This window comes from Canis lupus, chromosome 18, assembly GCF_003254725.2.
Source record: "Canis lupus dingo isolate Sandy chromosome 18, ASM325472v2, whole genome shotgun sequence".
NCBI lineage: Eukaryota > Metazoa > Chordata > Mammalia > Carnivora > Canidae > Canis > Canis lupus.
Genome location: NC_064260.1, coordinates 40,569,864 through 40,584,299, shown reverse-complemented (window position 1 = coordinate 40,584,299; position 14,436 = coordinate 40,569,864). Strand labels below are relative to the sequence as shown.

At 35.2% G+C, this 14,436-nt stretch overlaps 1 protein-coding gene and 1 pseudogene across 1 annotated transcript; both read right to left on the bottom strand.

Annotated features, from left to right (window-relative positions):
* Positions 1-306: 306 nt before the first annotated feature.
* Positions 307-1,222, bottom strand: LOC118351445 (olfactory receptor 4P4-like). Its single transcript, XM_035702003.2, is given in 2 exon segments — positions 307-579; positions 581-1,222. Coding segments are annotated over 2 exon segments (915 nt in total).
* Positions 1,223-9,391: 8,169 nt separating this feature from the next.
* On the bottom strand, positions 9,392-10,321 carry LOC112668476 (olfactory receptor 4P4-like; annotated as a pseudogene).
* Positions 10,322-14,436: the final 4,115 nt, after the last annotated feature.

Genomic DNA, 14,436 nt, shown 5'->3' with positions numbered 1-14,436 from the left:
TATTATTAGAATTTTCTTTTCTACATCACAATTCACAGCTCATATGGCATTGTCTTAACTGCACATATAATTCTTTATGCATGTAAACTCGCTCATGCCATCTCAAAATCCACAAAATTAACTATGTTTTAAACTTATGTTTGTATGCTTGAATTAATATTTCTTTGAGTTATTATGAAACTCTAAGTCCTAAGTTCTGTCACTCATAACATGATACCAGTATGAGAATTACCCTGTCAGATGATTTCCTCCCTCCCCTATCCACATGTAGCTGCCCCTCTGTTTTGCTAAAATGATGTTGAGCTCTCATGTTTGGCACCAAAGTTTTCTCATGGCATTTTTCATCTCTGAATTTCTCAGAGTATAGATTAAGGGATTGAACATAGGAGCAATGATGGTGTAAAACAGAGCAAATATTTTATCCTCAGGGAAATTGGTTGGAGGTCTAAGGTAGGCAAAGATGGAAGGCCCAAAAAATAAAACTATAACTGTGATGTGAGATCCACAGGTAGAGAGGGCTTTGCGTCTTCCTTCCGCTGAGTGATTTCTTAAAGTGAATAATATAATGACATACGAACGAAAAAAATAAAACCACAAATGTCACCAAGGTAACCATTCCAGAATTGGCAACCATAAGGACACCAGTGATGTAGGTATCAGTGCAGGCAACCTTTAGCAAAGGAAATATATCACAGAAATAGTGATCAATCTCATTAGGCCCACAGAAGGGCAACCTGATTACCATACAAAATTGAGGAAAGGAGTGGACGGCCCCACCAGCCCAAGCAGCTAAGACTAGGAGATTGCACCTTGTCCTGTTCATGATAAGCAGGCAGTGGAGAGGTTTGCAGATGGCAGCATAGTGATCAAAGGCCATGACTGTAAGAATTAAAACCTCAATCGTTCCAAAGAAGTGCATGGCAAAGATCTGTAACATACAATTACCATAGGAGATGGCTTTTCTTTCCACTAGCAGGTCAGCAATTAATTTGGGTGTAACGCTAGAGATATAGCAGATGTCCAAAGTGGATAAGTGGCTGAGGAAGTAGTACATCGGTTGGTGAAAAAGAGGGCTGCATCGAATAGAGACAAGGATCAGAAGGTTTCCTACCATGAGAGCAGCATAACAGAATAAGAAGAGCACAAAGCAAAATATTTGCATGTTCTGGTCATGCGAAAGTCCCAAAAGAATGAATTCTGAGACATTCCTCTGGCTCTCCATGTGTTTTGAACTGGCATATATTGTAAACAAATGGGTTCAGTATCTGAAAAGAAAGAAACCATGAATCTATACAAAATTAGCATCATGAGAACAATACCATAAAATTTACCAAAAAGCAGATTGATGTTATTGAATAAGTAATATTAATTATTCCTGACACTGAGAGTTATGCTTCCTTTTTATATTTCTTATTTTAGAAATCTATTGTAAATAATTCTATAACATGAATAATAGGATAGATTTTCAACATTACTATTAATGATTATAGAATACTTAAATATTAGTTTACTGTTAAAAATAAATTTATTATTCTTAGTTATAACATTAGATAACAAAAGGAATATATTTTACATAATTTTAAAACTAAATATGTGTGTTATAATGTGCACTCTGAGATGATGACCTGGGCTGAAATCGAGTTGGATGCTTAACTAAATGAGCCACCCAGGTGCTCCACAAACTGATATTTTTAAATAAATTATCTATCCTGAAGACACAGTCCCGAATAAAACAGAATTTGTCCAGATCATCCTGAAAGAAGAACAGGAGAGAGCCCTGTGTCAGGCATGGAACCTGCTTAAGATTCTCTCTCTCCCTCAGCTTCTGCCCCACTCCCTCTTCTCTCTCTCTAAAAAAAATAAAAACTAAAGATAATCTTTCTTGCCCTGTGGACAAAAATAAATTGTACATATTTAACTAAAATAGGTTCAGGCACATTAAAAGCAAAGAATGCTTGAAAATTATGCAGCAAATAGACTGTCAAAGGATTTAAGTTGTAAAAAAAAAAAAGCACCAATTTATTCATTTATCTGATTTACAGATTACAAACTAAATGAAAATTAAAAAAAATTATATAATTTTGTGATAGCAAGTGTAAAGAAAAATAAAAAAGAAATTGCCCAAGCATATTTGCACTCTTTGTAATTCAGGACTTTTCCTAGGATTTTCAGTTTTTATACACAGTCTAGGCATAAAATCCAACCAAAGAAGCTGTTATAGAGTGTAATTCCAAGGGAGATTTGTCTCAGCACTGAGACTCAAACCCCTGATTTTCAATAAAGAGATTCAGATAAAGGCAATCTAAGCAGTTTATTAGCATCAGAATGTAAAAATCATGTGGAGGACAGATATCTTGATTCCCACCCAGTCTGAGGGCTGCATCCCATTCTTGTGAGCAAAGAACAAAGGTGGGGTATCCGGGAGGCCTGCAGGGAGAAGAGGCATATTGATTCTCATCCCAATTAAAAAAAAAAGTATACAAGGTGACAGATTGCCAATTACCCAATATATGTTTATGAATACTTGGGGGGATATATTTTGCAGTTCATATAAATATATGGTCCAGCATTCTTGATTCCAAATAATTTTGAAATAATTTTAAATAGGTTTTAGCAAAATGAGCTTTCATTCAGGTAAGATTGTGTCTCAATGTCTGGATTATCAGAGATGTTCCACCCACAATAGCTCTTAAATATTTATCCTGATTTATGAAGGGACATGCTATCATGATCACTGCTGTTTGCTGAAGTAAAAGGGAGATGTGAATGCAGTCCAGTGAGAAAATTATTGTCCTTGAAACACATACTATATTCTTGATGACATGTTCTCAATTTGTCAAATAATAGAAATCATAGTTGATGAAAGGAAAAAATATTATTCATTCCCTGGTTGGAAACAGAACAAAAGAGACGTAGACACACAAAGAAGGATAATTTCTGAATGGAGAACGGTTTTGATTCAGGTTGTGTTTCTATATTAGTAACAATGTGAATATAAAAAGTAAACCAGTTACCTAAATGCTCCTACTAGTCAGAGGTTTGATATTAAGCGAACTGTGTCCTTATATTTGCTTTATTCCATTTTAGTTATGGTTATTTACAATTGATGTGTACAGTTTAAAATCAGACTAATCTGGCCAATGTTCTATGAGAAGTCGATCAACCATTATAAGCAAAGACACTATTCAAACATTTTTCTCACTTACTTTATTGTCTGCCTTTCCTATATCCAACAACTTTTAATAAGATCTCAGTACACAAAATTAATTTTTCCCCTTCCATAACATTTATGAATGTTGAGGTTATTGCTGACCTCTTAAAACTTCATTGTCCACATTTATAGAATCCATAAACTATTACATAATCCAGAAATATATTGAGGAATAAAAAAAATAATGTAAACCACCCCAGTGTCATACATGGTTCAAATCCACACATTTGTTTCCTTTTTTACCTTTTGGAGTCAACAGTCTCTGAAATTGCCACGGGCACATATATAGCCAGCCTCACAAGGAAACAAAATCCTCCCACAAAATATCACAACACATATTAAAGAGGCTGACCGTGATAAATTTCAATGTGGAACAATCAGTTAGTAAAGAGAAATAGAATTACTCTAAATCATTGGTTGTCTTTGGTATTTCTTAATACTAATAACCTAGCCTGCCATTTCCCTGCACTGTAAAGATACAAATTATTACTTTATTTCTTTGGTTGCACTACATAATCATGCTGCATTGACTTTTGATTGTGCTATTTAAACAATAAGAAAATTGTTCTTTTTTTTAAATTTTTATTTATTTATGATAGTCACGGAGAGAGAAAGAGAGAGAGGCAGAGACATAGGCAGAGGGAGAAGCAGGCTCCATGCACCGGGAGCCCGATGTGGAATTCGATCCCAGGTCTCCAGGATCGCGCCCTGGGCCAAAGGCAGGCGCCAAACCGCTGCGCCACCCAGGGATCCCCAAGAAAATTGTTCTTATAGTTAAAGTAGAGTTTCCACAATGAGTTCAAATTTTCACCTAATGATATCAGAATATGGCCCACTATAAAGTTACCTTAATTCAGTCAGATAAATCTAGTCCATTTTTGGGTGACAAGATTTTTGAAAGTTAGTTATTCATCATTGGGACATGCAATCATAAACTGGGCTATTCATAAGAGAATATGGAGAAAAATGTAAAAGCAACCAAAAAGAACTCAGTAAAGTTCACTGAAACTTAAAGATTTCATTAACCTCAACTCTACTGTTCTCATTCTCAAGTGGAATTCTCATAAAAATGTATAATAAGACTACAGTTGGTTAAATTATTTTTTGTAGTAGTCAAACTATCTTATGCTGCTACAGAAAATAAAGCCTATGAGTGAGATTAAATGGAATAAATTTAAGTAGCAGATAACCAACCTAAAGACAGTTTGGTGGAGCATTCTCCAATGAAAGTGCCATGGTTAATTCACCGATCATTAGCTTTCAGTCCCTGTAAGATTAGTTTTAGATCAAATCAGGAGGGCTCCCTCTTGAGGTACTCACTCTGCCGATTCTTCTCCAGTATCTAAAGATGAAATAAAATGCAGAGATTATAAACCAATAGTTTAGACACATTTAGGTTGATTCTCTAAAATTATTTAAGGAATATCCACATGTCTTAGGACATTAAATTATTTGCAAGGAGAGTAGAGCTTAAACATCCATTGACCATCAGGAATGTAAGAAGTGGATTTTCAGACTTAAAAAAAATTTTAAGTATTTTGAGATTCTTGCAAAAACAATTATACATTTTAAGTTCTAGGACTTATTTATTTTGTGTGTATCCCTAAAGGGAAAGTTTATTCAGAAGAGCAGAATATAACATATGACAATACAAGAATTAATAGGTCTTTGCAACTGTAGAGAATTATCTCCCAGAGGCATTTCTGAACAGAACTTCATCCAAGGCTCTGTGTTGCTCTCCATGGTACTGACCCTGGTGCCTGTGGGCATTTTCTGGATATAACTTTACTTATCTGTGTGCTAGCCTGTGTCAAGAAGTTTCTCTGGAGGCTCCACAAGCTGACCTTGGGCTCATCTTGCTTTCTGAAGAAAAAATCATATTGCATGAAATAGTATTAGGGTAGTGCTGACTTAGAAAGAATTCACTGAAAATTAAAACATACAACCATTTGGGATCCCTGGGTATGGCTCAGTGGTTGATGAGCATCTGCCTTCATCTCAGGGCATGATTCTGGGATCCTGGGATGGAGTCCTGCATTGGGTTCCCTGCAGGGAGCCTGTTTCTCCTTCTGCTTATGTCTCTGTCTCTCTCTGTGTCTCTCATGCATTAAAAAATAATAACAATAATAATATGAAAATTTATGTGGGCCATTAAAATTGCAATTTCGAAGACACAGACTCAAGTAGAAACCTAAAGTGTGTTCCCAGGAAGACAAAGTGAAGCAGAGTCATATAGCTGAAAGGCTGTGAGTGTAATTCTCATTCAGGTTCTCAATGCAAAACAGAGGTTGGAATTAGGGCAGTTGGGACTGGTTGGGCTAAATGAGGGATTAGAGCTCCTTTAGAAGTAAAGAATGCAGATGATTCAGGGGTCTTTGTGAGGAAGAAGGTACGTCCAGGTTGAGGGCTTGCAGCTCTCTGAAAATTTCAAAAATCTTCATGGTTTCTTCAATGAGGACGTGCATAAATTCTTCCTCACTTATGGCTTCCTGATCTTATTTTTAAAGAAAGACTCTCTTAAGTAGGCTTTCTTGCTCCAGTTTGAAATTTACTTTTACAGTAGTATGGAAAAATCTGAGATGGGAAACTCAGATTTTTTTGGTTTTTCAGAACCAAGCAGATGCATAACAGTCCAATATGCATCAATATCTACAGTAACCTGCATCAGTAGAGTGCATAGATGGATAGAATAGTGACCTACAATATCAGGACTGGAACTTGGGTTATTTATTGTCATGAATTAACAATGAGGAAATAAATGGTAGGGGAATGGAGGACAGAAGAAAAGGAATGGTAAAAGAATAAACAACATGTTCTTTATACACGTTAGGTTAAAATAGTTATATTGTCAGGTGAGAATATAATAAAATATGGGGGAGAAACAGAACTCAATGCAAAATTTATTCTGTTTACCATTTGGCTTTGTCCCATGTGATTTCATTTCTGCAGGTTATTTGGCTGAGCCCAAAATGTGCACACTGACATTCAGTGAACCAATATTCTTCCATTATGCACAGATCCATATATTAACAATTTCCTTTATACACATTAAATTTCAGATAAATTTTATAGGATCTTAACTGCTGCAAAATAATGATAACAACCACAATAACAACAATTTATTGAGAAATTATTTTGTGTCTTAGGGTCATTATATAATTTCATCTCACAATAGTGCATATTGTGAGATAAGTAATGTTAGTTCTATTGTTCCAATAGGAACACAATTCTTGGGGTAAATATCCAGTTGTGCAATTGCTGGGTCATAGGGCAGCCTCTCTTTTTAACTCTTTGAGGAACCTTCACACAGTTTTCCAGAGTGGATGCACCAGTTCACATTTCCACCAACAGGGCAAGAGGGTTTCTCTTTCTCCACATCCTCTCCAACATTTGTTATTTCCTGTCTTGTTAATTTTCCCCACTCTCACTGGTGTGCGATGATATCTCATTGTGGTTTTGATCTGTATTTCCCTGATGGCAAGTGATGCGAAGCATTTTCTCATATGCTTGTTGGCCATGTGTATGCCTTCTTTGGTGACATTTCTGTTCACGTCTTCTGCCCATTTCATGATTGGATTGTTTGTTTCTTGAATGGATTATAGAGGAAAGGAGAGGAAATGAGTCGGAAAAATTAGAAATGCTGACAAAACATGAGAGACTCCTAACTCTGAGCAATGAACAAGGGGTAGTGGAAGGGGAGGAAGATGGGGGAATGTGGTGACTGGGTGATAGGCACTGAAGAGGGCACTTGATGGGTTGAGCACTGTGTGTTATATTATATGCTTCAGCACTGAGTGTTAAACTATATGTTGGAAAATGAACTCCAATAAAAAAGAATTTAAAAAGTAAAAAATAGAACTTCGATAAATATATATACATATGTGTGTGTCTATAAAGAAAAAAACATAATTCTTTATAAATTAAAACAATTTGCTCAAAGAGCTACTAGATAAGAATAAGAAAAGGAAATGTGTGCTTTCTGTGACAGAAAGGAGCAGGTTTTTATGTTTACTATTTGCTTTCAGGCTTTGAAAGTGTAGTAACCCTGCAGAAATAAGAGATTCTACTACTTTAGCATGATGGATATCAGAACTCACTATTTTACTGGTATCTATTTCAACATAATGTTTGTGACCAAGCTTCTCTCAAAGCTTGTGTCAATACACAGAAGGAGATAGCTGGTCATATGTTTACCAATGACACACACAAATACACTGGGATACTCCTTAGAGATGCATACAAGTACCTTGTGTGTAACCCTAAGCCCTCCATGTGTCTCAGTTCATATTAACTCGCTCTTCTGAGAATTGATTTTGTTTTATTGTTCTTTATTTTCTAACCACTTCTAAAACCATTTGTTTTGTGGGTTATATGGGATTATTTATAAAACAGATTTCAGGTATTTTTGAAGACATTAGATGATGTTCTATAGGCTAGAACAAATATACACACTACATTCCTATACTTTACAAAATAATCCAAATAATCCTTGGAAGATTAGTATGTTAAACGAAGCCAAACCAAACTATAAGTAGACAGACTTAAAATTTCCTAGAAATAGAACATTTTCCCTTGCTATCCAACAAGTTATCATGGATCCATGAAAAAAATCAGTAATCAGTTAGATGTGAAAAGTTGTAAGACTGCAAATAACAAAGGAAGGTGTTCTGACATAGAAGATAAACACCATCACATTTATGGTTTTTCCTGGACTTCTCCTTACTCTCGGGCAGGAGTAATTCAGCTGAGCAAACTCAATGTGCAAAATATGCAATCATTCTTCTGAGAAAAGGCAAATGCTTCAGCAGAGAGAAATGTCTACACAAATGGGAACCAAGACACAGAGCTAATGGGATTATTGATTCAAAAGACAAGAGGATAAAAGAAAATTAAAGTAATAGCACCTTCAAATGTAGAAAATAAATAAACGACATAATAGGGAGCTGGAATCTCATGGATTTTATACTTTTCCAGGGAGCTACATGGGATGTATGTTTAATTTTTAACCTTTCTGACATTACATATTTTATTACAAATGCATGATAGTTCATAACATAAAGGGAAGTTCTGGATATGAGAACAGCATGTAAAATGCAATAAAAAGAAAAGATAGCATCTTTGAATTTAATTCACTGTTTATTTATTAATTTGTATAGGTTTATTCCTAGAAAATAGATAAAAGAAAAATAAAGATACAGTACATTTTTGACCGAGTTGACTCAATTCAACTGGAAAAACACATAAGAAGAAACACCGATATGGAACACAGGATTATTTTAAAAGGAGTAATTGCACAGTTTCATAGCAACAAAAGAACAAGGAAGAAATAATAAATACTACTGGCTTGTTTATGAATTGGCAAAATCTTCTGGAATAAGAAAATATCAGGAGTGTGTTTTATATGTAAGATATGAACACAAATGCATCGTGGGAGCAGCATTACAAGCAGAAAAGATAGAAGAACAGTTATAGAGCTGATAGACTTTAGAGTATGTTTGGAGAATGTAGAGGAGTGCAGTGTAGCTGACTGAAAGCAGCCTAGGAAAGGGAAAGAAATGAAGAAAAGTACAAAAAGAGGAAAAATCTATGTTTCTAGAAGCCACATGCCCTCCTCAATCTTCACACGTGTTAGCCAAGGCAATATTTCAACTTTATAAAGTACAGTATTACACATTTCATAGATATTTGAAAGATGGAGATGCATATATAATTAAAGCAAATAACCAAGACACAAAGATAAAAATGTACCAGAGTCAGTAATCGCTGAGCTCTCCCTGACCCCAAAACTTGTCATTTTAACACCATCCTTTCTACCATTATAATGCCTTCTGAGACTAGCAGATTCAGCCAGGACCAATTGTGATAAACAAGTGAGAACTTTGGATTTTATTCCAAGGAAATATTGTTCTGTGTACATTATTGGAGAGGACAGTGCTATGATTAGGCATGTGTTTTAGAAAGACATTTCTAGCATTCCTCAAACCCATTCAACCACATGTGGAACCAGTTGGCAACTTTAGTGTACATATTGCAATCTGAACTACAGTGACTTGCTTCTTTGTCTCTTATAATGTTAGAGCTCATTTAGTCCAACTCCCCAAAGAAAGCTATGTTTTCCATAACATCTCAAATAATAAATGCTCTGGGAACACATGGTCAGAAGTGGAATGAATATCACCTTTACCTGAATTTCGTATGTGCCATTTTAGACCACACCTTCCACATGGCATTTCTCATCTCCATGTTTCTCAGGGTATAGATGAGAGGATTCAACAAGGGAGCAATCACAGTGTAAAACACAGAGATCTCCTTATCCTTGTTTTCACTCCCTGCAGGTAGAACATAAATATAGATACAAGGCACAAAGAATAAAATGACCACCATTACATGAGAGCTGCACGTGGAGAGAGCTTTGCGTCTCCCTACAGAGGAGTGGGTCCTCAGATTGTATAATATGAGAATGTAAGAAGCCACCAGGACAAGAAACACAACAACTGCCACCATTCCTGAGTTTGAAATCACTAAGATATTAACAACACGAATATCTCTGCACACCAGTTTCAAAAGAGGCTTCACATCACATATGTAATGATCTATCTGATTAGGACCACAGAAAGGTAAATTGAGTACCAAGAGCAATAGAGCAACAGAGTGCCAAAACCCCACACTCCAGGCCATGAAAATCAACAGGTTACACCTCCGCCGGCTCATGATGACCATGTAATGCAGGGCTTGACAATGGCCACATAACGGTCTAAAGCCATGGACACCAAGATGAATATCTCCACCCCTGCCAGCAAGTGGGCAGTGAAGAGCTGGGTCATACAGTTGTTATAGGAAATGTTTTTTCTGGCTGCACCTAAGTCCCTGATTAGTCTGGGGACTACAGTGGAAGTGTAGCAGAGGTCCATGAGAGAAAGGTGGCAGAGAAAGTAGTACATTGGTTGTTCAATTAGATGGCTGCAGATGATCGTGAGTAAGATGATGAAGTTTCCCATTAAGATGGCCAAATAAGCAGAGCAGGAACAGGAAAAAGAACAGTAGCTCCATTTGTTTATTTCCCCACAGACCCATGAAAACAAATTCTGTGACATTGTTCTGATTTTCCATGAGGTTGAGGTGATTCCAGAGACACAACAGAAACTTAATTCATCTGAAATGATAAAGAATATGTTACGTCTTCAATAGTGTTTTTTAAGTTTTGGACTATTTATAAAAAAAGATTTAGAGAATTTGTTACACTCTTATAAAGTCCTTTCAGAGCAAGGGTATCATTATATTTCAAATTATATTTAATAAAAACATATATTATGTTTGAAATTATCATAAACATTTTGCAAGCATTGAAGTCATAACAACACAATGGTTACTATTCTGATACTCATTTTACATATGAGGAAACAGAAAAATAGGTTGGTTCGCTAATTGCACCAAATCATTAAAGTATTAGGTAGCAACCTAAAATATCAGATGCCAGTATCAGATGCAATTTTTATGCTCTTAATGTCTATGCCACATTACTCACTGAGTAAATAGGCTTCCAGCTGTTTTCCACCTCCTTAAAAAATATGGGTCTTTCTCCATTTCTGCCATTAACTACCCATATAAGTTTAAACAAATACCATCCCTTCACTGTGCTACATATATTTGTGTATGTTGCACGTAGCTCTCATATTTCTTTTTTGTTTCAATTTTTTATTTAAATTTTAGCTACTTGATATATATGGTAAAATTGGGTTCAGGTCTGAAATCTAATGATTTGTACCTTACATGTATAACACTCAGTGCTCATCACAAATGCCCTCCATAATACCCACTACCTATCTAGCTTCTCTTCCACCCACCTCCTTCCAACAAACCTCATTTTGTTCTCTGTAGTTAAAAGTCTCTTAAGGTTTGCTTCCCTTTCTTTATTTTTTCATTTTTCCCTTACCCTGTGTTCATCTGTTTCCTAAATTCCACAAATGAATGAGATCATATTGTATTTGTCTTTCTCTGATTGACTTGACTTGTTGCTTATTTTGCTTAACATAATACACTCTAGCTCCATACACATTGTTGCAAACTGCAAAAATTCTTTTTCTTCTTAGTACTGAGCAATTCATTCTTCCCAATCCTCCTTCTTCAGCTGGTAGTGATACTGGATATGCCTGCCCTGTGCCAAGAGCGAAATAAAGTTCATTTAAGGTTATATTATAGAGGCTTATGATTCTGATATGATCAAGAGTAAAGAATAATGCTCCCCAAAATGGAAAAGAACAAGTTGTCGTATAAGAAAACAGATTATCAGTACTTTCATCAGTGAATTGGTTTTCCCTGTGCATTTTGTATTCTACTACAATGGGATAGTTGAAAAACTCATGTTACACATACATTAAATGCAAAGGCAAAAATTGGTGTTTGTATCAATTTGTTCTGGGTTGAAACAATAGAGCTTAGCAAAGTTTTTTCTATGTATAAATTGATAATATCCAAACCTAGTCCTTATTTATGTGAAAGAATATGATTGATTAAAGGACATATATGAATTCAAGGACAATCTTTCATAAAATTGTAGAACAAAACTGTAGCAAGTTCAACTCTCAGTTTGGAATGTGTCCTGGACATTGGTGCAAGACTCGCCCCTTCCAATGTTTGGTCCAGTGTTGCTCAGCTTAGAGTGATTGAACATCAGTTAGGAAAACACAGATCCATAGGAAAACATTCTACAAAGCAATGCCCATAGAATCCTCTGGGAAAGTTCCTTTATGCATGAATATCCCCAGGCTCATCTTCAAATCATTTTCTTTGTGGTATTTATTTAATCAATAGAAACAAAACAAAACCTGTTCCTCTACTTCCCCCCCCCCCCCGATACAAACACAAACCACAGATATTTGCACGGTTTTGGAGTAAAGAATTTTGAGTCCATCTTTTAGCATATTTTTTATTTAAAGAGTTTCTTTCAAGAATCTCCCCTTAAATTTTAAGTTACTTGAGAACAATATCTGAGGAATTATTTGCAAACACTTGTCAACTACAGGTTAAAAAGAAAAAAGTTTCATTAGCTTCTTTGGAAGTGGGGATTATGACTAAGGCATAAGAGTCTATAGATAGTATAAAAATCCATCAAGGACAATTTGACATGATTTTTCTGCCTTTTTAGAAATATTTATTTATTTGAGAGAGAGAGCAAGCAGGGGCAGGGACAGGAGGAGAGAGAGAATCTCAAGCAGACCCCACACTGAATGTAGAGCCAGTGAAGGACTTGATCTCAAGATCCTGAGATCATGACTTGGGCTCAAACCAAGAGTCAGATGCTTAACTGACTGAGCCACCAAGGCACCCTGATTTTTTGGCTTTTTAAAATGATTTATCATATTTATAATAAAGTAAAATGTGAAGTTGAAAGGTATGGGCTGAATTATGTAATATATTTAGACTAAAATGTTTAAATATCAAATATTAAGTAATACTATATTCTAGGCATTTTAGTATTTAGTAAGTACTTTTCATATAACAACCATTTCACCTACACTATGACTTGATGAGGTATATTATTGTACTATTGTCCCTGTTTCGCAAATAAGGAAATTTGAACCCAAGGTTACACAAGCACTAAGGGGGAGTCTGTATCTAATCTTTTTCTGTATATCTTTAATGACTTCTCTTAGAAATAACCATGAAGAAAATTTATTCCAGAAGAATGTAAATGTAAAGATAAGATTTCAATAAGATCAAATTTTTATCTAAAATGAATTGTTAAAAATCCTAGTTTCTCCCAATTTAAATATACATATATATGTAAAAATTAATATATAAAAATACTATAGACACACACACACAGACATACTTACCAGGATGCTCACTTCTGCAGGATTTTACATCTCTTTGGAATGTCAAGGATCCTTCAGGCTGTTTTGTTTTGTTTTTTAATTTCTATGCCTGTGCTATACAACAGAAAACACATGTGGAATGTCTCTGACTCTCCTGTGAATCTTCCAACCAAAAGAACCTTTCAGGAGAGCATTACTGGGAATACCTTGAATTAAAAGCACAGAGGGGCCTGAAACTCCCACAGGCATTTTACAGTGGCCAATGCATATGTGGTTATTATTTGATAAATAAAGCTCACATTTTTATAAGATCATCGAAGCCCATATACGGGCTTGAGGCTTATTTTATTAATCTCATGAGAGTTATTACCTGAGTGATTCAATACTTCTCTAGTGTTATAGCACTGATGTAATATTATGGGTATCTGTTTTCCCCCTCTCTCCTATCCTAGAATAATTTCCTTAAAGACTGAGGTCTCTGTTGTTTTATCATGATACTATATATGTGTATATATATATATATATATATATATATATACTATATATATACACTTATATATATAGTATATATATATACTTATAAATATATATATATATAATAAGTATTGAATTTTTTTATCATTCCAATTATAACCTTTTTGTGATACTGGATATTACCTAGTTCGGGATGTGGTTAGAATTTGGAAACATGAAGAATCCTAAATCTGGGAAACGAACTAGGGGTGGTGGAAAGAGAGGAGGGTGGGGGGTGGGGGTGAATGGGTGATGGGCACTGAGGGGGGCACTTGACGGGATGAACACTGGGTGTTATCTGTATGTTGGCAAATTGAACACCAATAAAAAATAAATTTGTACTTAAAAAATAAAATAAAAATAAATTCATGAAAACTAAACAAGCAAACAAAAATGAGATGAAAACATATGGTACATCCATATTGTGTGCAGAGTTAGATTTTGATTCCATGCATTCCTTTGTCTACAATGCTGCAGTTAAAATTAGCCCTATTTAAAGATGGAACTGTCCTTATACATATACATTTAACCAAATTCCCATGATAATTATGTTAATGAAATGTAGCAGAAACAAAGATTTTCCTTATAATAAAGGATACCAGGTGAAAGCAAAAAAAAAAAAAAAAAAAAAAAAGAAAAGAAAGAAAGAATTTGAAAGGCCACAACGCACAATCATTTTCTCTCCTTATTTTAGTTTGTTTTTGTTTTGCTTTCTTTTATCTCCCTCCCTACCTTGGGTGAGAGAGACATAGAATCTAATGGGAACAGGTTGAGTAAATGATAGCCCTTAGTTCATACCACATGATTGTCATGGGTCCGTGAAGGTCCATCTAAGGTTTTGTTTTATAATATATTTTTCTTTCCTATATTGCTCATTTCCATTTCTTCTGCTCGCCT